This window comes from Haliaeetus leucocephalus, unplaced genomic scaffold (assembly GCF_000737465.1).
Source record: "Haliaeetus leucocephalus isolate CR32 unplaced genomic scaffold, Haliaeetus_leucocephalus-4.0 Scaffold1, whole genome shotgun sequence".
NCBI lineage: Eukaryota > Metazoa > Chordata > Aves > Accipitriformes > Accipitridae > Haliaeetus > Haliaeetus leucocephalus.
Genome location: NW_010972437.1, coordinates 21662919 through 21690635, shown reverse-complemented (window position 1 = coordinate 21690635; position 27717 = coordinate 21662919). Strand labels below are relative to the sequence as shown.

At 47.5% G+C, this 27717-nt stretch overlaps 1 protein-coding gene across 2 annotated transcripts in view; it reads right to left on the bottom strand.

Annotated features, from left to right (window-relative positions):
• The window catches only part of GLI2 (GLI family zinc finger 2), a 143959-nt gene that overhangs the window by 18917 nt on the left and 97325 nt on the right, over nucleotides 1-27717 (bottom strand). Inside the window, exons 3-8 of one of the 2 annotated variants that reach the window (XM_010568662.1) lie at nucleotides 20803-21005; nucleotides 18927-19118; nucleotides 8151-8352; nucleotides 5652-5865; nucleotides 3905-4018; nucleotides 312-443 (exon numbers count right to left, since the gene is read on the bottom strand). In XM_010568662.1, the coding sequence (XP_010566964.1) occupies nucleotides 312-443; nucleotides 3905-4018; nucleotides 5652-5865; nucleotides 8151-8352; nucleotides 18927-19118; nucleotides 20803-21005 (1057 nt within the window). Of the gene's footprint in view, nucleotides 1-311; nucleotides 478-3878; nucleotides 4019-5651; nucleotides 5866-8150; nucleotides 8353-18926; nucleotides 19119-20802; nucleotides 21006-27717 lie in introns of both variants that reach the window. The other variant, XM_010568653.1, reaches the window with a different exon arrangement.

Sequence of the window (27717 nt, the reverse complement as noted above, 5' to 3'; positions counted from 1 at the left end):
TTCCCCATTTTCTGCTCAGGTCCTCTGCACAGAGCCTTCTGTCATTGGGTTGTGCACAAGGGAGACCAAAACTGCAGCCTCAGCAGCTGAGAAGAGAGCAACATCAAATAATCTATGAGAAGCTTCTTGCAGCTGAACTCCTTGGGGAGCAGCGACCTGCTTTGGCAGTGTTTACACACCGTATCTCTGATTTGCACCTTTAGTAGCTCCCAGAGTGAGCTCTAGCTGTACAGCAGCTAGTAATAAAAAATGAGGACAAGTGCACAGAAACCCAAATTTATCGCTGGGGTTTCCTCCCAACCATTACTCACATGGACGAGCTGCTCTTGAGTGTCATATTCCTTTGTGCACCCTTCCCAGTGACAGTTCGTCTCATAAATAACCTCAGGCTCCTGTTTACATTCATCCTTATCTAGATCTTCTTTCAGGTCTGTCAGATGCTCCTGCAACACACAACGGTACATTGTATAAGGTGAACTTCTTTCATCTGAATTCCTCCGTCACTCATAGATTACAGGGCAGGTATCAACTGATCACAAACCCATGCTCATTGCGGCAACATAACATCCTTGATTACTGTGAAATAATGAGTTACAGAGTTTTGGTCAAAATGGATCAGAGTTAATCACAAGACACAAAACACCTCGAAGCCATGGTCACAGCAATGCCTGGCTCCAGCCAGGTTGTGGGCAGTCCCGGGAAAGGCTGGAGAAAGGAAAAGGCTGGCTTTTGACCTTCAGTTGTGTTCTTTGCTGGAGAAAAAGTTCTGATCTGGGGGGAGTGGAGAGCATGAAGAAACCACAGAGCAGTCAGAGGCTAGTGATTACCACACTCACCTGACATGGGTTGGGGGGGGGGGGGTGTCCTGTTTTCTGCGTCTTTCAAGAGATGAGAAAATTATACCTAACCCTTACCCAAAGATTTATGCCTGCAGGATACTCCACAAGGAAAGAGTGGTAAGCCCTCAAAGCACTCCTCTGAGATAGAAAAATTTGGGAAGATTGAGCAAGACCCGGTGATGAGTGGGTTGCAGAGCAGAGCTCTAGGGGCTCCAGACTCATAAATGAGTTACTTTAATGCTGGGCACGCTGTGAGCTCTCTCCTTAACTTCTCTGTCTAGCCAGCTCCTCAGTGCTAAATGAAGCACAGAAGATTTTTGTTATGGCTGCTATGAGGATTAAAACATCGGCACCTACTCAATAGTGTAACATACAACATAATTAGTACAATTTAGAGGTAAGGACAACTGTTGGCTCTGCGTGCGTCAGACACTTGCACTACAGACAGGGCAATCAGCAGCCAATATTGGCTTGGGAATTTAACAATACAGAACCCTGCAGGTTTTGACCCCCTTCATTCCCTTTCCTCCCAATTACTACTACTGCCCAGTGCAGAGCATCCCGCCTCCAGGGCAGCTTTAGACAGGAGCGTCTGGGGTGACTGACCACATGAGACACTGTTCCTCATGATCTGGTGCTCCAGTTGGCCCCATAAGTGTGTAGACACAGCCAGACCCATCTCAAACTGCCTCTGACCTGCCCAAATGGACCTATCTAGCTGCCATCTCCTTCCCCACCAACATCTTCCCAATGCCTACTGAGGGGCTGCAATGATTAATGACTTAACGGCATTATATGACTTGCAAAGTGCGATGTACTATATGAAAGTTCAACAATTTTCATTAACTAGCTCATGACATACATGCCAGCTGTGACTTTTCAATTCAAAAATTTAGATATGGAGAGGAAGAGATTTGTTTTAATTAGCCCTTAATTTAAAAAAAAAATATTGTAAGGTGGCTCTTGGGACAGGAAACTGTAGTAATTTACGGAAAGACTACTGGAGATTCAAACTATATCAGAGCCCAGAGCAATAATCTGAGAAAGTTCAAACAGCAGCTTCTTTTTCCTGCAATTCCTATTTGGTTGAGCTGTGAACATTATTCTTGTTGAAACATTTCTCTCCGTGCACACTGTGGTCTCTGGAAAAGTGAAATTTTCTACTAAAAATCTTATTTTGCCAAAATTTTTATAATTTCTGTTGGAAAAAATGGAATTGAAACCATTTTAAATTGTTGAAGAGGATTGACTTGTTTCATTTCTGGCTAGTTCAATGTTAATCTGAATCTCTACTGGAGCTATTGTGGTATCGTAAGGGTACAGTAACTCAGGTCCCTCATGCCTAGTGCTCCACTGTGCCCCACAAATCTTGTCTGGATTGTGTTTTTTATAGCACAAACCATCGTGGGAGACACTGTCTGGCCAAGGATTTTAAACACCCAAACCACAACTCACATGAGGCGTTTCCAGAACAGCATTTCCAAAACAAAACACACACATGCATGCTTTTTTTGGGATGGATGAGCTTCATACTCTGCAAAAAAATGTATCAGTCAATAATTAACTGACTGTAACTCAACTTTTCAGCACAGTCTCCTGCAGAACAGGAATCCCCAAATTTAAGAAGTTGCTGTTGCTTAGACCAACTGAAGAGGAGACACCCGCTACATTTAGTCTTTTAACCTGTCCTCCTTGCCAAGAATGGGCTGTCTCTTACAAGGTACTTTCCACTAATTTCCCAGTCAATACTGAAATGCTGTGAGATGTGAAACCTACATTTCCCTTGGGGTATTACTTCACAGATCTCCTCATTAGGAACTACTAGACGACCAGCGTGCGTTTTGCTTCTCTTAATTTCACCTAGCTATTCTAATCAAACCTTCTTGCACTGCTTTAAACTACTCCCCCACTTCTTTCAGTGCTTATTTCACATAAGACCAGTGGACGAAACTCCGGGGCAGGACTGCAGGGGTAAGCCAGGCTGATGCTATCCAAGCACTGCCTGCGACTGGGTGCACGCCTCTTCACCTTGGAGCAGAGACCGGAGGATGATAGCCATTGAGCAAGCAGCTGTCTGTCCCACAGTTCCTCTGCTACAGATACTTTGAGAAAACAGGTGATGGCTTTCAAATCTTTTTTCATTTGCTGCAAGAAATAAACACGTGGCCTTATTAGGCCAGGTGGTGGCCAGATTGGTTTTTCAGGGCATGTGCTTTTGCAGCAGTGTGTAGATGCAGTCCTAAACTCAAAGCTCCAGAGAGGTGCCTCTTTGCCCTAATCGTGCTGACTACAGCATGTTTATCTTTCCCTGATATGCTATCTTCATCAATTTTACCAGTCCCCTGATGACTGCACACGTTGCTGTCCCCATGCATCATGCTGAGACCTGCTCCTGAACCAGGGCAGAAGGAGAAATTTGTCATCAACTCTTCCATTTGCTTGACAATAACACGGCCTAATATTTCATGAAAATGAAGTGCCCAGAGCACTCCTGATAGTTTACAGTTGTGATAAAGGACGGTCAGATGGATACTGTCAGCCATTAAACAGTTTGCAATCACAGAGCTCCGGAAAGAAAGCAAAGGCCTTTGGGCCCTTCTTGGTTTCAAATGTTGTGTCACCAGTGTAAAGGATGTTTCTAGGAGCAATTCCTTGTTGAATCAAGACGTCGTCCTTTTTTGCAAGTTTTCTACCTACATGCAAGATTCCCTCATAATCTATGTTTGCTCTGAGACACTAATGCTGCTTCCTTATCAGCACAGAAAACTCAGACATCATTTTAAAATTATCACACTTGAAATATTCCCTCCCTCCTTTTTTTCTATCCAAGCACAGCAACAGCAAGCTGAGCCCCAAGCACCCATCGAATGCTTCACTCAGTCACTGCAGCTCTGCCCTGTACCTCGCCAGGCTTCATGCTCCGAAAGACACCCGCCTGCCTGGCAGACTCTGATGCCTTGCTCCCAGCTGCAGCAAAAGGTGCCAAGAGTATCGTTCCCAGAGACAACGAGACCCAGCAGCTCGCTGCCTTGGCCCCACAAGACGTCTTGCACCAGGAAGGTTACCTGTGTGGTTGGGGACGCTGGGGGCAAGCCCTCGACTTCAGTCTTGACTTTGCTGCGCTTGTTAATTACTGGATTGACTGTGCTGCTCACGGCCGACTCACTGCTCTGCTTGCTCTAGGAAAGAAAACCAGGCAAGACATGGCACCGGGGTTTGGGAGGAGAGGCAGACTTCAGCCCACCTCCTTATTAAAAATTAACTTAAAAATCAGTCAAGGTTGAACTACAGGAGTGGCTGGGGACAACAGGCTATTGGGCTGCTGGCCCGGGTTTCACATGAAAACTAGTCTGTGTGGGTTTGTGCAAGGCAGAGAGATGGGAGAGAGGGAAGAATCAAGGGCAGCATCAGCTTCTGCAGGCTCACCAGTGAGATTGGCCTTGTTGCTGCTGCTACGTTTCAGAGTGATCCAGTCGCTGTCAAAGCCATCAAAACCTTATGCAACCCCCACCCAAGCCACGATTTTATTTCTCAATGCGATGAAATGATTTGTTGAGAAAATGAATTCCTGGGGGGAGTGGGGGGCTCTGGTTACATGCGAAGGCTCTGGCATGCTGGGTGCATGAAAGGTTATGTGTATATTTTGCTAAGCTCTTAAAAAATGAGAACAACTTCATGAGAAAAACCATCCCATTGTATGTGCATAAAGTTGGAATATTAACGTTTTAAATACACTCTTGCTAATTGCTCAAGATTGGTCCTGCAAGTTATTAAACAGGGGCATAACTCCTGCCAGCCACATTATTTTGGTAGCCAGTTTGTAAGAAGAAAACAAAACCAATCAATCAAATAACCTTCAATAACAAACAGAGTTTGCAGTGCAGCAGCCATGAGAAACCCTAAAACAATAAACCAGTCTGAAAAGTTCAGTATGATACAACTAAAACAACAATTTGAAATGGGTGTGAAATGAGGTGAAATAAGTCTTTGGGGAGAAAAGCAACTGCAATTTAAACTTCCAAGGAATGAAAATGGGAAGGAAAAATGATTAAAAATGTGCTAGACATATTCACTAACCCCGTGCATGTGGAGGGCTTGTGCATACATGCACATGTGTGTGTGAACTCACAGGTATTTGCAAGGACACATTTGAGGTGTGGGATTTCATACATATCATGGCATTCCCAGTTTTCAAAATCTGGCCCTTGGTTTCGCAAACCTTAACAGTAAAAATCAACAGCAGGGATACCCTGAGGGAGTAGCTACTGAAAAAGATGGAACTATAAGTAAAATGGCTAGAGGTCCTAGGTAAGATGCACTTATTTGTTAAAGGGGAAAGGAATAAGGTGTTTTAAGACCATTGGTTCATGCCAGTAGAAGAAAGGAAGGAGGGATTTGTGAAGGAACTGATCAAGCTTGGTTCACAGTGCTCGGGTGTTTATCTGGCAAAACACTCCAGCATGTGCTGAATTCCCTTGATTTCAATAGCACATAACACATGTTCAAGGAGATTTGCTGCCTGAGATGACCCTGCGTATCATGTGCAATGCTTTGATGGACCAAGGCCTTTGGTTCCTGCATGGGTAGGTATGTGTGTGCGTGCAAGGAAGGGAGGGCACAAAATTTGCCTGTGACTAGTCCAGAAAAGCTTTGCCAGGAGGAAGAAAAAGCAACGTAAAAGGAGAGAGTGAGTAAAAAGAGAGCAAGTAAAACTCCCACAGCCACCACGAAGGGCAGTGCTCACCCCATGGAGAACGTGCCTCCATTTCCCTGTGTGCCACGCATGGAGAGAGCCAGGATGGCCGTCCCTACCTGGCTGGAGTCAGAGATGCAGTTGCTGTTGCTGCTGATCTGTGCCGGCGGTGGGTTGACGGAGATGACCGCCATATGCTGACGCGGGGGGAAGGTTGGGGACGGCTGTATCAGGGGAGGAGTGTGTCCGAAGGCTGAGCTCAGGCCTCTCTGCTGGGTCAGGATCTGCTGGTACGTCACGGGGTTAATGGGGTGGGGGAAGCTGAACGCCGGACTGCAGCAATAGGAGGAGGAAAAATGATGAGGGGTTATTTTAAACAATATTTATCACATTAGCTTGCGACTGATTCAAGTTTGGCTTCCTGGAGACTCCAGGACACAGGTTGCAATGCCCCAGCTTGATGCTTTCAATGCCACGATAAGCCTGACAGCCTGCTTTACTGCAAGGACAGATTCATCTCGTGTGTGCCTCTGCTTCCTATGTTTAAAAACAGCCAAAGCCCTTGGCAGAGAGCACAGAAAAGGATGGGACATGGACACATCTGGCTTTGCAGCCCCTGAGGCTCCCAGGTTTTCCCAGGCAGACCTATTCTGCAGACTCGCCACCTTGGGGTTATGCTACCCTGGATATAAAAAAACAGCATCACCTGGCTGACCTGGCACAGATTACAGGGGGGATGAATAACTATCCATTTAACATACTCCAAACCCATGTAATTTACTCTGCATTCAGGTGAGGGGAGTGCTGGCTCAGGGGACTGCTGCAGTATGTGACCCTTCATATGTAGGTCACTGGTTCAGCTCCAATCTAGGTCGGCCGTGACCAGAAACACCACCAGCTCCTGGCTGCTTGCGAGCAACAGGTCTGAGCCAGGATGCAGCAGTCGACAGCATTAAAAACAAAGCTCTGCTTTTGGAAAGAATGGGTTCACTCCTGGGGTGAGTCCTCTTGGCAGAGATGGAGAAGCATGGGAGCTGCTCTGCTCCCTCTACTCTGGGTGGGTGATGCACAAACCATAGACTCTCAGCCCCCAAATTGATTATTTCCCACCTTTAAGAGGTGGTCTCCCTCAACCTTTACCCTCATGGTATTTTCTCTCATATTACTAAAACTGCCCACGGTGTGAGTGCTCAGAGAGCAGGGCCATAATTAGCAACATGCTTCATTTCCGATTTTGCTTTTAGAGAAAATACTTATTGCTGGTGACCATAGAATTAGTATTTCTGTTCCAAACCAATTAATGACAACTTGACCAAAAGAATAAAGGGTAAAAATCACTACAGTGTAAAAGAGGTCTGGGAGTTAAATACGTGCTGCAGCAAATGAGGTGTGATGGCAGGCTGCTGCACAGCTTTGTTATGTTACAGCAAAGTCCAAAAATGACTTTCTGAAGCGCTACTAGGATCTGGGTCTGAGCGGGTGAGAAAGGATTTCATTCCTGTCACTAAGACATTGTTAAAATAGTAACAAAAAAGTCTTTTCACCCCAAATTGCTGACAGTTATCCTGTTACATATGTAACCCATTTTACAATTCCTGACATTTAAGATACACCTTTAGAACACTAAGAAGAGTTTCAAATTCTTTATTATTACTTGATCATTCCCTTGGAGGCCAACAACTGACCATTGGGCCTGACTGCACTCTACTTGATTTGTTGAAAATACCAGATGTTACCCTGAAAAACTTAAAATCTGAGTACAAGATGAGATGCTACAGGTATGCCCAGTTAATGACAACAGATGAAAAGACTAGAAAAATATGATTCCCAGACAAGGAGTTGCAATTTGTTTAAGTAAGCATTATGTTTGATTTTACAGTCAATTTCTAAATGATGCTGCCAGATAAAGTAACTTATAAAATTAATGTTATAGTTACTAATGGCAATATCTCTGTTTTTCTCCCTACAAATTTTAGGAGTGCGTGATCTTTATAAACCCTCGCTTTGCAACATCAGTGTTAATTAGAGCTAACATTTTTAACAGTTAAGTAATAAAAAGAATAATAACATTGTGAAACTTGGGTGAAGCAATCACGGCAGGAATTGGCAACAGTGAGCTGCCTAGTGTAAGTGCTTTTTAATTAAGATTTGAACAAAACTTTACTCAAGGGCTTAGATTTGTTTTAAATATGTTTTTAGAATTAAGCTCTTCAATCCGCCCAGATAACTTTTTTTTTAAGAATGTAGGCCAATAATTGGAGAATACTTTGGGGCAATCTCTTAAATCAGAGGGTTTCTTAACCAGTCCAACTGCTCACAATGAGCATTTTGTTAGATGAATTTATTCTCTGTTTCTGCTTGCAGGGAGGCACGATCATACTGTAAGTACTGGAAACTGGTAACCAATAATCCCAATCCAGCAACCTCCCGCCCCGCCTATGCCACAAAGTACCCTTCCACATGCAAAACCAGATGGGGGCTTTGATTTAATACACTACACAGCCCCAAAGCACGAAAGCAGAGGTTGCAAGGAAGGGAAGGTCCCCCTTGCTGGAGGATCCCCCCTCCTTTCGCGGGGATGGTTATGCAGCTGAATGGAGCCGGTCCCAGAGCTTTACCTGATTGTCCCGGCAGATAAATGGCCATAGGAGCCACTCGCCGCTGAACTGCTTCTGGAGTTGTTGATATACGCCACAAGAGAGTTTGGGGAGGTCCTGATCATCGTCTGGAGATCAATGCTGGCATCAGACAGCGGGGAGATAGACAGGGCTCGTTTTCGGCTTAATCTCGGAGTCACCCGCGGGCTCGAAAACCGGGACACTGGAGGAAAGAGAGACTTTGTCAGACAAAACCAGCGGGCTGCTCCCTTCCTTCGGGGGGGCAGGAGACGCTGAGACCCGCTGCACTCGTGACTGCTGTGGAACGTTCAGGAGCCAGGAGCAGCGCGGGGACCAGCTGCACTTTGACAGGAGGTTTCCCCTCTGCTGGGTGCTGAGTGACAGGGGTCAGGCAACACCACCAATGCCCGCTTGCTTCACCCTCCTTGGGGAATAAACAGAAGCTTGTCCATCACCCCCTTTCACTGGCACTAAATTAACTTAAAATTAAAAGGGAAAAGGCCCCGCAAGGCTTCCATGAGCGCAGCCGTCCCCGTTGACGCGGTGGCAGGAGCAGCGGGCCAGAAGAGCCGCACGTCAGAGCCGGGGCAACCCTTGGAAATGGCGTGTGTGCTTGAGTGCGGAGGGAGCGGAAACCAAACGAGGGCGAGCACAATGCTGACCATCCAATTAACGAAGGAGGCGAGGCTCCAGGAGCCCCGAAAGTAAATTAAGAGTTTTAAGAAAACCAATTTGGCAGCCTAGGCACAAAGTTCAAGCTCTCCCCCTCCGAGGGGACCTGCCAGTGCCTGGACCCTATTAGCAATTGTCAATCATTCGGGCATGAAGTCATTTCCAACCCTGCCAGTCCCGTTTGTGGATCTGCGATTCATGGAGAGTTACTACTGTATGAATTTGGCTTCCGCCAGCATTTCGGCACTGCTAACTGGAACGACTGACTTCATCAAGAGGAAACTCTGTCCAGGCCCGACCCACCTGCAACTCTCCGAGGTGGCATGGACGGGAGCTGGGGATGGGCCATATCACAACATTCCCTGATACCGGGGCACCAGATCCAAAGCCTGCCTGAGCCCTAGCCCTGGCTGGAATGGCTCATCCCTCCAAAGCAATGAGAGCAGCGTTTAGGTCACTTATTTTTGAAAAAAAGATTTCTAACGGTAAAATATGCCCCTCAGCCATGGGGTCTGGCTGGTAATCCCTGTAATCCACCCAGGGGGGCAGGAAGGCTCAGCTGCTCCAGCTCCTTCCCTCGATGAGTGCAGCACTGTACTACTACCCGGCTTTTCCAGCAGTGGTCTCCCCAGAAAGCTTGCTGGGGGTATATCCTATTAAACATGGTGAATAAAACAGTAACTTGCCCAGACAGGCAATACGAGCTATATTCCTCTAGTTGGTTGGAGGGACTGATTTTGGTTGCATATCACCAAACACAAGCCCAGCACTTTGCAAGAGCATAAACTTTCTGTCCTGACGACAGTGCTGGTATGTGAGAGGGTGAATGGGATGTACAAGGAGGTAAAATATATCCTGCCAGCATGACCAAATGGTTGATTTGCGCTGGCTCACAGAAGTTTGTGTCAACATTTCCCTGAGACCAGTGGCTGGGTTGCAGTCTCCTAGTCTCCTCGTGACTCACCCGTGTACCTAAGTGGCTCTGTCATTACCATGCCTGGGTGCTGTGTAATCGACGGGTTTTAGCACCACCATCCCCTTATTACCCATAATGTCCCCTGTTGCACAAGACAAATGACTTGCCCAAGGTCCCACTGGAAGTCCAAGGCTAAGTTAGTACTTGAACCAAGCACTTTTGTGACTTTTGTCCCACACCTAAGAAGCTTCAGGGGTTGCTAGCTGCAATGCCTTTACTGCAATACTGACAATATTGGGAATTTCTCCTAAAAATCAGGTTGTTGCATATATGCTGAACACCTTCTTTTGTATAACTACATTTTGCACCCTCACAAGGCAGGGAGATGCTAGAAAATGTGACTCAAGGATCAGGTAGCAAACAGAAAGAGCAGCAGCGGTCCATAAAAATAACCTCCTGAGGTTAAAGCTGTCCCATGATTTGGAGGGACCAGACTCAAACTTTCCTAACGTTTGCAGCTGGCAGACTCCAGCCCTGTTCTGCTGTGGTGAGTGGCACTTACCTTGGGAGCTGGAAAAGTAGCAGCTGGTTTGTAGAGGCATGATGGACACAAAGCCAAAATGAGCAAATGAACTTCCCTCAGCAAAGGCTGGCCCTACCTAAATGCTGGAGTGGAGCATTCCCAAACTTCACATCTGGTTCATGAAATCTGGGCCCTGCCAGAGCCCTGGACCAAGCAACATGAGGGTTGCTTGGGTCTAGATCATAATAGTCAAAACTGTGCTCTGTCCACAACATATTAATGTAATGTAATTGATTTGAACTAATTAAACTTCCCCCCCAGCCCCGGCCAAACGACATCTTGATTCAATACATGGGCCACAACCTGGAAAGACCTGGGTGTTGTTGCAAGTCTTCCCCAGCCATACCTCCTTGAGCAAGTTGCTGCTTCTTTCCGTGTCCCTATTTCCTAGTGTCATCTATTTAGATGAGCTCCTTTAGATAGGGTTTGTGTTTTATACTGTATGTATTGCACCAAGTGCGATGGGGCTCCATCTCAGCTGAGTTGTCAGTGTTTCTGTCCTACAAATAATATGCGTCTTTCCAGATACAGATATTGTTTTCTGCATTTGCATTCCCGCAGTCTCCTCCTTCTCTAACAGAAGGAAGCAGGCCAGATTTGACAGTCATATTTATCTCTGTTACTCCCACACCTCAAGGGAGATCTGTTTATTAATGTGCCACTTCCCTTGATAAATTACTAAATAGAAAGAAAAGCCTTGTACTCATTTCTCGCTGCTCCTTCCCATGATTTATGTCCACAGTGCTGGTTCAGCCATTGGTTGCCATTAATTTTCAGAGGAAAGAAGTCCCGATGTCCAACAGAAACCTGGGTTTTGGCAGTGCAACCAACGTGGGCACCCCTCCCTGCTGCACACAGGTACGTCATTTTTTCCCGATGTAAAACTCTGCTGGAAGCTGTCAGATTTGCAAGCTGGCCTGGGAATTCTCCAGCCCAAACCCAGTAATATGCATTACGTTAGCGTCCGCTCTAATTTAGATCTTGCGAGTACTGTGGGATATCTAACATGTTTGATAGCAGATCCAATATGTTGGGCTCATGCTTTACACAAAAGTCTCTTAGGTCTTGCGGGCTTCCAGGGAGAGCTGTAACCTAAAATCATGCTATGGATGAAAAATTCCTCTCTTCTCAATGACAGCCTGCCCAAGGTACCTGGGAAGAGAAGCGTCTGGGAAACGGAAAAGGAGTTTAACCAAATGAAGAAGTGCTCATCAGTGCATTTAGGAAGGGGGAATCTTTTCAAAATTATTATTCAAAAGCAGATTAGCAGCACTGGGATTGTTCTTAATAATAAAATTGGCCTGACCTAATCCCCTGATCTGAGGACACTGAGCATGAACGTTCAATGATACCAGGCAGCAGCGAAGATAAGCATTAGTGTAGTCGTACGCATAGGCAAGGTGTTCAATATGAGCTGACTGACAGCCACTCAAATATGTAAGCAAAATCCTCTGTTGCCTGAGGTCCAGTGATGTTTCAAAGGAAAAACCACATACAACTTCTTCAGCAGTGTCTGTGCCCAGAGAAGTAAATGAAGGCAGGATCCATTTTTCAGACCCAGAGACGGAGAGCCTCGGGAGGATTTATCGCTAGTGCTCCCTCACTGATCATCCCTTCAAAAATGCTGACTTATCAAAATGAACAGGGTGCGTTTCAGGACTTTTTCAATGTTTAGAAATATGTTGGGGGAAGTTTCCAAACTGTCAGAGTACCCCCTTCAACGCTATCAGAAGAAAAATATCTGGTATTTTTCCGTTGTTGTTCTAAAAGATGTTTTGTTCAGAAACCTAAAATCATTACAGGTTAAAATGAATTTTAAAAAGTCACACACTGAAATAAAAGTAGGAAATTATTTTAAAATTAATTCCATTCATCTAGCAGCATTTCAGTTTTTAAAATTAATTTCTCTATGCCTCTCTACCTGAGATGGAGACCTTTTTTACCTTCAGTTTCTTTCCCTTGAATACTACTAAGAGATGGTAACACTCTTTCTCACCCAGGTCCAGAAAGAAGTGATGGGCCAAAGTCCACACAGCAAAACAAGAAACAAGACAACTCCACGAGATACCTGTATCCTTGCCTCCTCTGGTGTTTGATAACATTTCCAGCCAAATACATTCACAGCACGCCCAGGATGGGTGGTGGCTGTTCCTGTATCAATTTGCTCTGCTACTTCTACCTCTCATCTTGAACGAACACCTGTTAAAGCCAGCAGATGCTTTCCACTGACTTCCATGGACTTTGGAGCACAGAATAAATGTGAATTTAAAAGCTGACGTAGAGACACCCCTATTTGAAATATCTCATCTTTACTTTCAAACTAATTCTCTCCCACTTGGAAAAAAATGCTATGTTTATGCAGTCATTTTTTGGACATACTAACAACTTGGGTTTTATTTATTCAGTGTATATTAAATGAATTAGCTCTGAATGGAAGAAACCTGATGCTTTTTTTTGTTTGTTTTTTACAAAAAGGTAAAGATACCTTCTTAGAATTCAAAACTGCTTCAGATTTCAAGCAACAACAAAAATGTCCTCTGGCCTAAAGTGAGACACAGGAAATTTTAAGCCAAAAGACCATCCCCTTCTCTCTCAGAGTTAGGAGGAGATTAAAATGGAGATGTGAACTGGTGAAAGGAAGGGTGCAGTAAAGGTTGAGCCAAAGCTCTGGACATTGGTGATAGCGTTGTGGATGGCTGCCCATGGTCAATAAAAAACTTACCATAGGCCTTTGCCCCCTGCTGCCTCATCTTACAAGAAGTAAATTCTGGATACATTTTACAGTGTTTTAACTGGTGTGCACTGGCCTTTCCATACTGTTTCATACATAGACCCAGATACACTGACTGTCACAGGCTCAGCTCTACATGCTAGAGAATAAATATAACCCACGTATTTTAAGAAACCTTTTAAAACTTCCTGGAACAACTTTTTTAGCAGAAAAAAGCTTGACTTTACAGCAGCATTATCTTTGCAGGGTAAATGTAAACACCACAGCTCACAACTGAAATCCATTTCTCTCTTGGGGCGGGGTTTAAATATCCCATTTCTAAACTAACAAGAATTCAAGGATGAATTTTCAAGTGACACTGCCCACGTCTGCCAAATGTCCCAGCCCGGTCCTCCAGCCAGCCTAGAGCTGGGAGGAAAGTCCAGATTTCTTGGTAAAAAGGTAAAAGTTTTCCTGGCAGTTTCCTACAGTGTCTATGAATTATCACAGCCACGGGTTGCTCAGAAACTGGGATGTTCTTCCCAAATTTAGATTTATCCACAACGGGCCAGTGATGAGCCAAATGGTCAGCTTTTACACATATGGTGGCTTGTGGTCTGACTCCCACGGCTCTTCCCAGTGCTGTTGTGCCGAAGGGCAGGATCAGACCCCGGCTCACGTGGGAGGCGGGAGCAGAGGTTCCTGCTCCGACCACTCGCCATGGCTGTGAGCCGTCAGAGGGACATTACAAGACATGGTTTTCCTGGAGGGAGATTTCAGACCTCGTATCACACTAGAAATAGTGGCAGCAAAACCCTCCTGAAACGAAACGCCAGGCACTCAGTGGGAGCTCCTCGGAGGCTCCTTCGGGGCAAGGAAATCTCAGGCATCTCTTTACAGACAGGCATGTTGCTGTGATCTCGACTGCAGAGGGACGTCGGGGGAATCTGCTTCCAAATGGCCAAGCCCTTAAGGCACATGGGCTGCAGATGGCTCACTCCCTCTCCTCACCGAAACACGGCCAGAGCCACGGCTTCCCCTGCACCCCCTGACCAAGACACGGGATAAATACAGCGTTATCAAAATGGTCCGTCTTCCTGGCCACTCACCAAGAAAGCTCCACCCAAAGCATACAGAAATATCCCCCTCCTCCCACCATCAAATTAAATCCAAGGGCAGCTTAAAAACCCAGGATGATCCCTTAATCAATAAGCAGCAGCAATAAACTACAAACACTCCTCGTATAACCAGATCCTTATTCCCCTCTGCCCTTCTGCAGCGGCAACACACGTCTTACTTAGACTGCAGCAGATGCTGGACATTTGTTCTGGCACCAGATGCTGTCCTGGGACCCTTCTTTCTGCCCTCCCCGGGCTGATCAACTTTGCAGTTCAAGGAATACTAATGCTTCCCTCAAATCCTCGCTGAAAGACAAGGCTGCATTCTTCTACTCCCAATCCACAAGGTAACTGTTTAGACGACCCAACTTGCATATGTAAATTGAATTCTTTAGAAACCAGAGTGCAGCAGGATTCCAGACAGAGCGCTTATGGGATGCTCTGGGACTTTTTCTCTCTTCTGCACATATTTTTCTGGGGAGGAAAACAGCATTGCTGGCTAGAAATGGGTGGGAAATCGTTTCCCATTCTCTGAACCTTTTCTGAGATTTCAGCAAGTTTCCATTCTGTGCTGGGACAAAGAAAACAAAACAAAACAAAAGGATCTTTCAGAGTTTTTAAGGAAGCGACTACAGGGCGCGCCGTCTGCCCAGAGTAGCCAACAGCTGGCTTGTTTGAGAAGTCATCCGAGATCCAGCATATCCAGCCTGCAAACCCCGAGCTGCTGGTCTCCCAAGCCCCAGGTGAGGCACTTCTTTCCTAGGTCGCTGTGAGGCTGGGCTCTCTCCATCCATCCTGAGGGAGCAGTCACTTCACATAAACCTGCTGGAAGAGAGTCCTGAGCTCACCTCTCACAGACACATGCCTGCTGACTGCAGTAACCACTGGGCTGCACTGCCAGCCCTGCTCCTTACCTTGATGGCTATTAAATCATTTACTTGAGGTAGAAAGGCTCCAACAACACTGACTGAAAGAGGCCAGTGAAGTTGAATCACTGTTTGATTTGGGCAAATAAAGTCCTGCTTGATGATTTGCCCACGACCCAGGCAACTGCGCCAGCCGTTGGCTTGTTGGCTATGCTGGGCTGGACAGAGCCTTTTTCCAGTCAAACTGCTGGTTGTGAGTCAAGACATTCATGACTGCCATGCACCAGGCAGAAAGAAAGAGGGCAGGGATCCCCGCTCTAGCTCCAGAACTGGATGAAATGCCATGACAGTACTGCAGGGTCATTCCTGCTGTTGGTAACTGTAAGGTTGCACAAACACATCTATGTAGCCCTCCTGACCTGAGTGACTACTCTTTGCAGCGCTGCTTGGACGCAAGTTGAACTCAAGATATTTTTCCCCCATTCCCTGACTCAGTGTGGACAACCCAATCACACTTTTGACACTGTGCAAACAGAAGTGGTGGATTTAAAGATGATCTCTGCTTCCCACCCTGGCCATAAGAGTCTTATTCCAAAGATCTGGATCTTGTTCCTAGAGCTGCTGCTGCTCTTCTCACTGATCATTTTATCTCCTTTCTCTTTGGGGTCTCCAGTGATGATGTAGCTTTGCTTTGTACAGTACTTTGAGATCTTCTGATGTACAGGGCTATAACAGTAAAAGCATCGAGTCAGTCTGGATACGCTCCTCCTGAGAGCAAATGACATGTCCTGAAGGGCTGAGGGTAATCACAGGAGCCTTTGTGTTTAGGAAAAAAAAAGTTGGATGTACTAAACATGCTCAGAAAGTTGTAGTCATCTCCAGGTTCATCTGTGCTCCCCACCAGTCTTTACTGCCCCAGGGATGTTCTTGTGCAACCACTCTGTCACCATGTGGCACCCACTTCTAGAATAGAAATGTGAAAGATTGTTTTGATCTGGTGAATAGATCCTGTAAATTAGTCTCAAAAGTGCCCCACCAGCAATGTTGTGACATTGGAAAGCTATTAACTTTTGATTTGAAAGTGTAAGCTTTCCAGAAAATGGATTTAAGCCTGGATTCAAACTCCACTCTTGGATTTAGAGTCCCTGTTTGGACAACAGAATGAAACAGGACAGATAACTGAAGGGTTGTTTAGTCTCCACTGGAACTGGCCTGAAGACCCCAGCAATCCGGTGCATAAAACTTAAATTTGGTCTACTTTAGTGGCTTAACTACTTCTAGCTGCACAGTGAAAACCCTGCTAAACACATGCAGCTCTGGGGCACCCTAGCTCTGTTACCATTTAAACACTCAGCAGACCTGCCACAAGGTTGGTAGCAACACGCTCCAGCCGACACTTATGTCCTATTACTTTTCCTGACCCTAGACACCTGATGGGATGAAAAACCACCAACAAACAAGGACACATTAAGAAATTCTCCAAGAAATGCAATTACAGCAACAAGAAGGGCCCAGGTATGTGTCTGTGGAAGAACTACCATACCCAGTGTCTAGGGCTCCCATGGACCTGCAGGTGTTTGGAGGTGACGTGACACTGAATAGGCCAGTTTTAATATATGTTTATCTGCTGCTTTTTCTTTTACAGGTGCCAGTGTTATCACAGATGTGTGATGGTGCTGCATGTGGTTTACCAGGAGCTACCTGCATTTTCAGCAAACTAATTCTTGTAAAGTTCTTATGTTCTGGGGCTCTCTGGGAAGAAAAGGGCTCTCTGAATGACAGATGCTGTGAGGTGGTGACTCATTAAGGTTTTATGCATGCTATTGATATTCTTGTCTCAGAAAAGCACCATAAGAGGATGCTTCATTAAATTATTGGTTCCACTATTTACTTAGGCCCCGCTGATTTAGATTTTTGAAATAACTTTCTAAAAAGAGAGGGAGACTCTGGTTCCTCAGCCAGTGTTTCAGAGCCATCCATTTTAGTCTCCGCCTTGATAATGCAGAATTCTCTCTTCTCTCTGGCTGATGGATAAACCTAAACCTGTAGAACAGAGACTGGCACTGGGCTGCTGCTCCTTTTCACATTCTTAAAAAGTAGCCTTCTGGTGTCTCACATCACATCCTCATGACATTTGAAAGTTTTCATCTCACATAGAGCATGTGAAGGCCCAGAAAGGGCTTTCCAGTTACTCATCAACAAAGCTTTACTGAAAGATCAAAACAAATGCTTGGTGAGCCCTGGCTTTGCAGTGAATAATGGTTATGAACTTGACTGCATGAAACTGGGACCTTTGATACGTGATTCACTCTAGAGCTGTTTTGAGGAGAAGGCAAGCAGTAAGAGAGTCTTCTGCTGAGGGCAGTATCTCAGACAACTTTAGATATAAAGACTGATCTTCGGCAAACCAGAGGACGAGCATCTTGGTGTACCAAGAGTCAGCCTGCGCTAGCATGAAAACAGCGGTGTTTTCTTCCCTCGCTGGCTGTTTATCTGGCACATCAGTGAGGCACTGCTGGTCAGAGATGGACTAATAAGGAGGCAAGGAGGAAGGAGTCTTGTTCATGAGCCCGAGGAGAACTTGGCAGGGCTGGTTTGCACCCATCTGTTATAACCACAGACATTAACCCTTTGGAGGGAAGACAGAGAGGTCTTACTGACCAGCTGCTTTGTAGCAGAGAAGCCCGGAAGGTATTTTGGGTGTTAGAGGCAGGATGGTACCAAGGAGCATGTGCTCTCCCTTTCAGACTGGGATCCAGGTTCCTGATTAATCTAGGAACAGGCAGCAGAAAATGACTATTCAGGTAAAACTTCCGCAGCAGCTGCAGCCAAGAAATTGTTTTTTTCGTTAGAAATATCTATAAGCCCCCATCGCTGAACAGCCAGAACAGCTTTTATCATTCCAAACCAGTCACTTTACGAAGCAGCAAGACTGCAAAGTCTTTCATCTTAAAAGCTCAACAACAGAAACTTTGAAGCGGTAATGAAACGATGCAGATCTCCACTCCAAAAATTATAATGGTCCACAGGCAAATCTGAAGGCAGCCCAGGAAACAGAAGCCAGGATCTGAAAGTTGGGCAGAGACTTCTCTTTCTTGCCACAGAAATAATCCCCAAACTGTCCTCTGTAATATCTGCGCAACCCCAGTTCTTGCAAGACGTAGCATAAAGTGAAAGGAAAGAAATTTCTAACAGCTCAAAAAAATCATTTGGATCTCAGATACGCTTCCAGATAGGCTTTACCCATCTCACCAGGGCAGCGGTCAGGCTGCAGCAGTGACTCAGCACCGCAGCGCCTAACATGATTTTATTTCTTCTGCATTTAGCCAGGAGCGAGAACTTTCTGGGTTTATAATGCCTGATACTAGCGTAAATACCACATTCCTGCATTTTTTTTCCTCCCACAAAGCACTAACATATCCTCTCCACCACTGCTCCCCGTTAACATATTTTTTCTCCTTGGGGACCCGAGAGGTCTCCACCAAGACGAGAGGTCCATCATGCTGAGCCCAGCTATGCCAGGAAAAGGCCAACCTTTGTCCCAGACACCAACCAGGCTAAACATGGGGTCGGATGGTGAGCTGGAGCTTGCCCCCAGGCACGCTGTGGTCACCCACGGCCAAAGCAGCAGGACGGCGGCAATGCCCTGCCCACTGGACCAGCGCGTCTCCTACCCGTGCAGCAGCCACGCCATCCTCCCAAAGAGGCCACAACGCAGATATTTTAAATGACGGATGTTTTATACATATATATGGAACAAGGCAACCTTTTGAGCTGAGAATTATAGCGCAGCACCTGTGGGTTTCGGCAGGGCAGAGTAACCACGTGTAGCAACCTCCACCTGGAGGACAGTCCCATCCATCTGCCCCAAAATTTCAGCTGTGCTGGGGAGGACCCGGACCGCTACTCACCGTCGACAGGGCTGAGGTAATCATGGAGGTGGGCTGTGCTGGCTGCTCCCCCGCTCTGCATCAGGAGGTCCCCGTAGGGGTTCGGGTGGCTGGCCATCAGCGTCATTTGGTGGTAGTAGTCGGCGGGGTTGGCTCCCGGCGGCGGCGGGGGCAGCCCGAAGAGACCTCGCTCCTTCAGGTGCTCGTGAGCCACTGCCGGCGCCACGGGTGAGGAGAAAAACATGGGGAGAAGGTTCCCACCGCAACGTTAGACCTCGGCGCTGACGTTGGCGGCCCCGTCTCCCCCCCGCGCCCCCCGCCAGCCCCGGCCGCGCGGCTCCGCGTAGGGCTCTCGTGACGTGCGCTTGGGCGTGCTTCTGCGGACAAAAGAAACTAAGCTGGGGCCTCTGCATTCCTCCATTTCCGCAAATTTATAAACAATCTCTCGTTCCCCCTTCTAATAATCCTCCCGTTCGGACGCAGCCAGCACCCCGGGGAGGGGGGAGAGGGCCCAGCCTGCCGGCAGCAGTAACCCTGTCAGCATTAACATCCCTGCCTATTAGGAAGGAAAGACAAATGCAGCCCAGTTCCCGATAGCAGGGCGAGGAAATTAAAGCCAAGGTCTAATGCATAGAGCTAGGTTTAGTGTCTGGCAGCATAAAACCATTTTGGCTGCCAAAGCCAATTACGCTCACTTTCTCCCAGCTGTAATTTTTCAAACCTGCCTCCCCACCCGCTTGCCCTATTAACTTATTTACCACTGCCTTAAAAAAAAAAAAAGAAAAAGAATAAAAGGAGAAGAAAAGCAACCAAAACACAATGCCTTTTTTTCACAGCAAACAACAAAACTGGCTTTGGAAGGAGAGGACGGGGCAGAGCACACGCGTACCAGCCATCAGACCTCTCCGTGGCGGGCAGCTGGGAGTTTGGATGACGTTTTGGGGGAGGGAAGAAGACGCATCCATCTCCCGATCACCCTAGCGATGTTTTTTTTAGCCAGAGAAGACAGTTTTATGCTGCGAGACACTAAGCTGGGGCCTTGTTGCTCTCTGGTGTGCTTTGCTCTGTGGCGGAGAAGGGTCGCTTGCCCCTGCAGCAGCTTGGGAGCCAAGAGATGCTGGGTTTGCTGGGTGTGCTGAGACCCCAAACCCCTGCTGCTCCACGGGCACTGAGCCAGCTGCCTGCAACCGTGTAATGAAGCCCTTCTGACAAAATAGGGCATGACTTGCACCTCCCCAAGTGAAAGCAGAATCGTGCATTTTCCCCTTTCCCTGCTTAGCCATTTTTGTCCCCAGCTCCCTGACACAGGGTCTGCTGGGGCTCGGAGAACATCACCACCTCTGCGCGCATCCAGTGCCAGCTCCCCACGCGCCCTCGCCTTCACCGAAAGCTGCTGCAGGGCAGCTCAGGAGTAAGGAGGAGGAAAGTATGGCCCTTCTCCTTCACCCGGGAGCCATCCTGCCCCGAGACACAAAGCCAACAGGGGGATAACCCAGCCGGCGTTGCCTCATCTCTGCAACGTCAGTCCCAGCCAGGCCAGGCAGCCGGAGCGACCGTGACCGTCTTTGGGGGAAGCAGGGCTCCCAGTAGAGACATAAGAGTGGGGAAGCTCGTAAGAGAGCCGAGAGCGCTGCAGAAAGGAACGTACTTTAAGCAAAATATTTATAATATGATCCAGCGGTAATAGCTATTCTCACGCTCTGCTTTCTCAGTGCAATGATGCAAAACAAATGTGTAGTTAACGGGGGGGAAAAAAAACCCGAAAAGAAAAAGAGACAGCTCTCCCACTTCAGAGAGCAGCTGCGGAGCCTTTGCAGCTGCAAATCCCTGGATTTTAGGGAATTTCAGTGCTGGTGAGCTACAAAATCATTGCAGTACCAACAGCACAGCGTCTTACCGTCAGCAGGGCTGAGGCCCCTGGCAGCAGAGATGACGGAGAGCGTGGGGCTGCTGTGGACGGAGCGGAGGTAGTGCTCCATGTGGGGTGCCACGTAAGGGTGCGGCGGGCTGAAGGGTGACTCTCCAGGCCCGGCAGGGTGCGGAGACAGGCGGATGAGGGAGATGTCGGAGATGACGGGGCTGCCGCTCAGAGGAGGAGGCCTGGGAAGGAAACAGAGACACGCCATCACTCACAGCCACCTGGGGTGGGCACGGCCACCCGCCACACTTCTCCCTCCCACCCCACTGCCTTCGCCCATGAGGGAGGATTTCGAGCACATGGTGGGAAAAACCTCCCCTCTTGGCATATACGGGAGCCTGAAGCCGGTGCAAGCTTCCTGCAGACCTGCACTCGCATTGCACTAAACACATATTTGTGCAAGGTGGCTCACCCCAGCTGGGCTGCTGTGAAAAGGGGCATGAGCTGCTTCTGGCAGTGCCTGCACGTGTAGGCTGCGTGGAGCACGCTCCGTGCTGGAGATCTCGCTCCATCTCCTTGCACAGGGAGGCTGGCTACATGAAGACATTCGAGGCAAACCTGGGGTTTGTGAGCTCCTCACTGCCCCTGGGTATCCAGATGTTTAGTGCTGCCATGCGCGGACAAAGCCCCAGACGGGACTGCGTGTGAAAGGATGCAAACGGCGCAAGTAGTAGTTATACAATGTTGAGGAGAGCCGTGCTTTGCTTGGCCCAGCGTGCGTGGCTCGGCCAGTGCCGGTGGAGCAGCCCTCCCTGCCTGCGTCCATCACGGCTTGCACAAACCTCCTTGACAGGTCGGTGGTACGGTTCAGAGGGCAAAAGTTCATGAGAGGTTTTATTGCATGCTTTCTGGGGGCCACCTCTGTTAAATCCCTCAGATCTTCCCCAGGCCAAGTGTTACCTGAGAAAGAAGTCAGTAAATGCTGAGGGATTCAGCAGGTAACAAAAAGAAAGGCACAGGCATGTTTTGGCACTCGAGCAGTTTTTGCAGGGTGAGCAAGGATGGAAGAGAAAGTGTGCAGACATCTCCCAGACACATCTTCTACTGTACCCTCTAGCCTCTTAGCCAAACGGCAGAAGGCGCAAGGAGGGGAGAAAAAGTTACATGCCCTGACCCGAGAAGCAGAAAATCTGAGCTAAACACCAAAAGAGGCAGAACTGCCATTAGGCAAAATGAAAGAGCAAAATCTGCTTTGCATTAGCTCTCTCTGTACTGACAGACTGCTGGAAGTGGAGATGGTGCAGAGATGCAGGTCACGGCAGGGACGGCATTCGTCCCTGGCCTGGTGCTTTGGCAAAGCTGAGGGAGATGGATGTGCACCCCTTGGGGCTGCACCCCAGGCATGGGAGACCATGGGGATTTGGGGTTTCGGAGGTCAGGGATCTGGGACGTGGGCTGAGCTAAGGGACGGTGTAACAAAGGTCCTTGCCTAACAATATCCAAATACGCCACTAGCGAGTGCATCTAAGATCTGTCTCTCCATGCACAGACAACCACAAACACAAGGGTCTGAGCAGTTTCCACATGCCACCTGCACCTCAGGATCTTGGTCCCACCCTGCCTTATCAACGGTTCAGGTGCATTTTAATTTATTTGTATTACCTTCATATCAACAAAACCACAAAGAAATGTAATATAAGCTTTGCAGACTTATTCAGCAGTTTACAAGCATGTTTGTCTTTGTTTGATCTTCTGCGTGTTTCTCTGTCTTTCTGATAAATTAGTAAACCTTGTGGCTTTTTCAACACTTTCTGCTGATAGGTAGTAAATTAAATGCCTTTTAAAATATTTATAGTTCAAAGTACTTTCCTGTAGCAATACTCTTCATGGCTCACTGGTGTGAAATACAAGACAGTGAAAACCTATCAGATATAAGGGACTTGCAGAGATGCACAGCCACGGACGCACACGCTCTCGTCGGACCCAGGCTGGGGTTTTGCTAGAGGAACACCCACCAGCATCAAGCCTGTTTTCTTTTACAGCACTGAAAAACAAACTTATAATGGCATGGCTATTTCAAACCTCATAACCTCCCCACCTGTGTCACCATGGCCTTTCGTTACCAAAATTATGGGGCGACCAAAGTCCCTCTCTGAGCCACTCTCCGGTGCCTCTCGCCGTGACGTCAGCTGCGACGGCGGCAAGCTCGGGAAAGCTGCAGCCGAGGCTGCCGGGGCTGTTTTTTGTCGAGGCTGCTAATAAAGGCGGCTGAGCACGGAGCTGACCAATTTATTTCTACCGGGGAGGAGGGAGAAGTGAATCAAAGTCTCTGTTCCAGATTTAGTTTCAATTCATTTCTAATAATCTCCACCGCCTCATCTGGAAAAAATGAAACAGGATTAAAAAAAATGATGTCATTAAGAAAACATCTGACTAATTTTTCTTCTGACGAAGACTTAATATAAGTGAGGGGGGATGTAAATTAAAAGCAGCCCCAATCTTCCCTGGGCCACAGAGCCTGCCTTAATACATAAGCCATGAAAGAAGTTTTCTTACATATACAATAAGTTCCCTCTTTCATCAGTACTCACAGCTTCTCCCAAAAGGGTTGTGAACTTCTTTGATGCAGGCTTGAAACTATGTATTACCAGGTTTACGAGCCTTCGGAGCCTCCGCTGATCAAACTGTGAGGCCGACATCTAAAACGTGTATAACAATATGAAGGGTTTGCTGTTCATTTTCTCCGTGCTAAATTGGGCAGAAACGCTGGAGTCCCTCAGAACAGGAAAACTCCACCCTGGCCAAAAAGGTAACACTGGGAAAAAGATCAAGAATTCACCCAAAATGCATGCAGCTGGAGCCCCGGGTGGTGTTTCAATACGAGGCTGGCCCTGTGCATAAAGACCGGTTGGAGTGGAGAGCAGGCTTCTCCTTACCGTATCTCTCCTTCTGTGGACTGGGATCGCCGTACTCTCAGCCAGGTCTGGCTCCTGTAAGCCCTCCCAGGCAGGGATCACCTCTCACCGTTGTACACCTACAATTCTAGCAAGGCACCATCCCACGGCGCAGCACGTCCCGAAATAACGTGGCTTCCAGTAGCTGCCTACCAGGAACGGCTTACCGGGCCAGAGGGATCCTCTGCTCCTAACTCCCCAAAAGTTTGATTTTTCCCCCCCCTTTTTTTCCAGTTGCGCTACTGGCATTATTTCTTACCTAATCCCCAAGTCCCACATTGTGCCATCTCATCGGCACTCTGCAAAGACACAGTGAGAGGCAGCCGTAGCCTCACAGGTCTGCTCCTGGCAGAGGAGAACAATTAGCTGCTACGTTTTAGAGGCAGTGGCTTAAATGGATGAGAGATGAAATTGTGCGGGGGGAAGGCGGCTCTGCCCCATGCCCTGCTCACCTCCCGGGCAAGCAGGGCTTTCCATCCCCATGCCCCAAACCCTGCAGCGGGACAATCTCCAGCGTGGTGCCGTGAACCAGCCTGTGCAATGGTGCCGTGGTGCCAGAGCTGGGTTTCTCAGTGTGTCCGCAGAGCTCCCTGCCCACACCTCCGCTATCCGTACATCAGTCCCTGCTCTTTCCCTGGATCCCGCAGATGGCACGAGGAAAACACTCCAGTGCCTGGGGGAGAGTTGCCCGCTTTGCTGAAGCCAATACTGTAAAAATCTCACTGTCTGCAGCGGGATGAGGGATTTCACCTGACCACATATATTTCTGAAGAAACTGGGATTCTGGTTTTCAAATAGGCTAAGGGAATTGGGTGTCCAAATGCCATTAAATTTAATGGGAGCCAGGGGCCTGTTTTCCCCGCGGCTCTAGCGAGAAGCCCAGGCTCTATAATTAATGCTCAGGACCTGTAGAGCAATTTGCATCTCTGACGAAGCACGCGAGCCTGGATTCATTTCCTCCCCCACCCAGGAGAGGCTGTCCCTTCCCTGCTCCCTAACAGAGGGAGACACTGAGGTGGGGGACACTTTCCCTGATCCCATCCAAGGGCTGCAGGGCCTCGTGGTGATGCTGGGGGCATGCACGCTGCTGAAGGCTTTACAGAGCAGGTCTTTACCGGTGCACTGGATAACTCCCCTTGGAGAGCAGAAATCCTTGTACTTTGTACCTGGCTCCAGCCGCCTGCAGAGCGGGACCACGGGGCAGCGGGTACACACAGCAGCAGAGGAGCACGACCAGCACTAGGAGAGCTGCAAGCACCCGAGACGTGACACATGCTGCCGGTGGGTCACTAGCAGATTTTTGGTGGTTTCCCAGGAGCTGGTCACTCCTTAACTGCCATTCACCGGGGAAAAGAGTTCTGCTTAATTTTCCTGCCACCTGGGTTTTGCTGAAAGGAGCCCCAGCTTGTCCAAAGCTCCACAGTTTCATCCCAAAGTCTGGGGGAAGGAGCTGGTAGTTTTTCTTTACAAAGCAAGGCAAAAAAATTCAGCCTGTGGTTTTCAGTGAGGCAGACCAGCGTGTCCCTGCGTGTGCCTTGGAGCCTGGCAGGCGCTCGTCTCCGCTGGCGCTGCTCACAGGAGGTGTGTGTGCGCTGCGCTCGGTCCGTCGCAGCTGGACGCAGTGCTGAGAAAGGATCCTCATGGTCCCACAGTGGATGAGCATCATCATCTCTGAGGAGCCGGGCTGGGCTCCTGGGAAAGGAAACCCCCCGAGGGACTGGCAAAACCAGTGCTGGCTGCTATGAACAGGGCCTTGGGGTGACTTTTTTCTCATCATGCTCTCCCCCTGTGGTCACACACCAGCAATCCCAAAATCTTGCATGGCAGAGATGTGCCACCATCTCCCCGCTGCTGCATGTGAGTCTGGAGCCTCTGCAAGGGGCATCCAGCAAAGAATGCAACAGTTAAAGAAGTTGTACATTTCTGAAATAATCTCCATCAGTTAAATAAACCCCAGAAAAATGGGGACAATTAACCAGCACTAATGTCCCATGACTAGTCTAAATTAATACTTACATGCCAAGTAAATTCATTCAGTGGAAAACAAAGGGCTGAATACTTTTCCATACGCTTAATGGAATATGGACACTTGCAGTCAATTGTTTTGCTGTACAATAAAAAGACTGCAGAGCTGCTACACAGAGATGGAAGCTAGGAACAGAGCTGCTCACGGGGAGGGGTATCATCGGCTGGTAGAGCTTTTAAAGCCAACAATCCCATCTAAGCCCCACATAAAAATCCTTCCTTTTGTTTTGTTTTAAATAAAACTCCCTGGCCTGGCTTTCGCAAGTCCTGTGTACCCAAAACACCACCCAACATCTGCAGGAGATGGTGGAGAGACATATGGATGCCCCAAAAATGGACTGTGCTTGTGGCAGACGCTCTGCATATAGAATGCCAAAGCTGTACCTAGCGGGAAACCTAAAATGCTCCAGGATCCATGCTAAACGATTCAGTCTAAACAGCTCTCGCCAGCCCCTCAACTTCACCTCTGTTTATTTCTGACTTAAAGTCCCTTACAACAGGAAGGGCGATAGGTCGCGACACTTGTGCAGTACCCTCAGGATCAAAACCCACAAAGTCCATCAAAACAAGGTACCTTTCAGAGGTCAAACCTGGGCCACAACGATTGAATTCACAAGGCATTTGATCATTCACAAAGATTTCCCCCTCCTTCCCATTTTTTCGGCTCAGGGAGCGGAGGATGCGCTGCGAGTTGCAGCGCGGAGCTGCCTTGCAGCTGCCTCTCACCCCAGCCACTGCCAGGGAGCACGGTGATGGGGAATCACTCATGCTTCCCAGCTCTACCAGCACTGCAACAAGTTGATAATTATCCAGTAAAGTGACCTGATGCTCGAATATAGGGTTATCAGCTTGAAGATGCCAGCTTACATGTTGCACTAGGAAGAGATTGGGATGGGGACCCAAGACACATCACTGTTAACTCCCAGCCCTCCCCTGCTGGGATGCTCAGCACAAATAATTTTATTGCTTTTTCCTGTATTTTCTCAGCTCTAAAATGGGGTTAATAATACCTTTTTTTTTCATAATCACAAAGATGAATATGTAGAAAATCAGAGCCACCTTTGCTAATTCAGCAGTTAATGCACTCACTTATAAGAAGCTGTTACGGAGACTGTGAAGCTGGACAAAAATTGCAACAGCTTCTCTGCAGAAAGTTAATGGGCATGTTTCAAGCAGTTCCCGTTTTCTTCTTTTCCCTCAAATATGGCTTTGAGGCATGGAAATAATGAAAAATAAAAAAGATTTTTTAACAGCGAGGGCAAGTTCCCATTAGATGGGTTTATGGAAGGAAGTGGTAAATTCAGTGCTGTTGCAAGACTTTATGGCAAAACTAGATGTTTTTCTAAAAGATGGGCTCTAAGTGTACTGCAAGGTTTGGAGTTTTAATAGTAGGAAAGAGTAATTTCTCCCACTGTAGAAATTAAAGGGGGGAATCCTATGGCCAGTGTCACAGATGTCAGATCAGATAACTGCGGTAATTCCTTTGGGCCTTAAGAGACACAAACCTCTGAACGTAAAATCCCTTATTTGTGGATTTGTGGTTAGGGCACTGCTCTGAGAATGATTTAGGCAGACACTATGAAAAATCCCACTCTGCATCCATTGGCAATGGCAGTTGTCTAAATACCTTTAAAAGTCACACCTTAAAGTCTAATCTTGCACCACTGAAGTCAAAGGAAACTCTGCTGCTGATGGCAGGAGCAACAGGAACAGGTATCCAGTGTGTCAGTTCCTCCGTTTTCCATCTACACCATGGAAACAGTATCATAATCTAAGGTGGGTACAATTTCTTAGCACAATTTTTTTTTCCATCCCTTCGAAAAACATATTCAAGGCTTAATGCAACTTCTAGCATATGAGGTCAATTTAATATATTTGCTCCAGGTAAGAAAAAGGATTTTTCTGTTTCAAAACTGGAAAAAAAAGGTAAACGTCTTTCATTTTTCCTTTCAAAAGACTACTTCATTTTCAAACC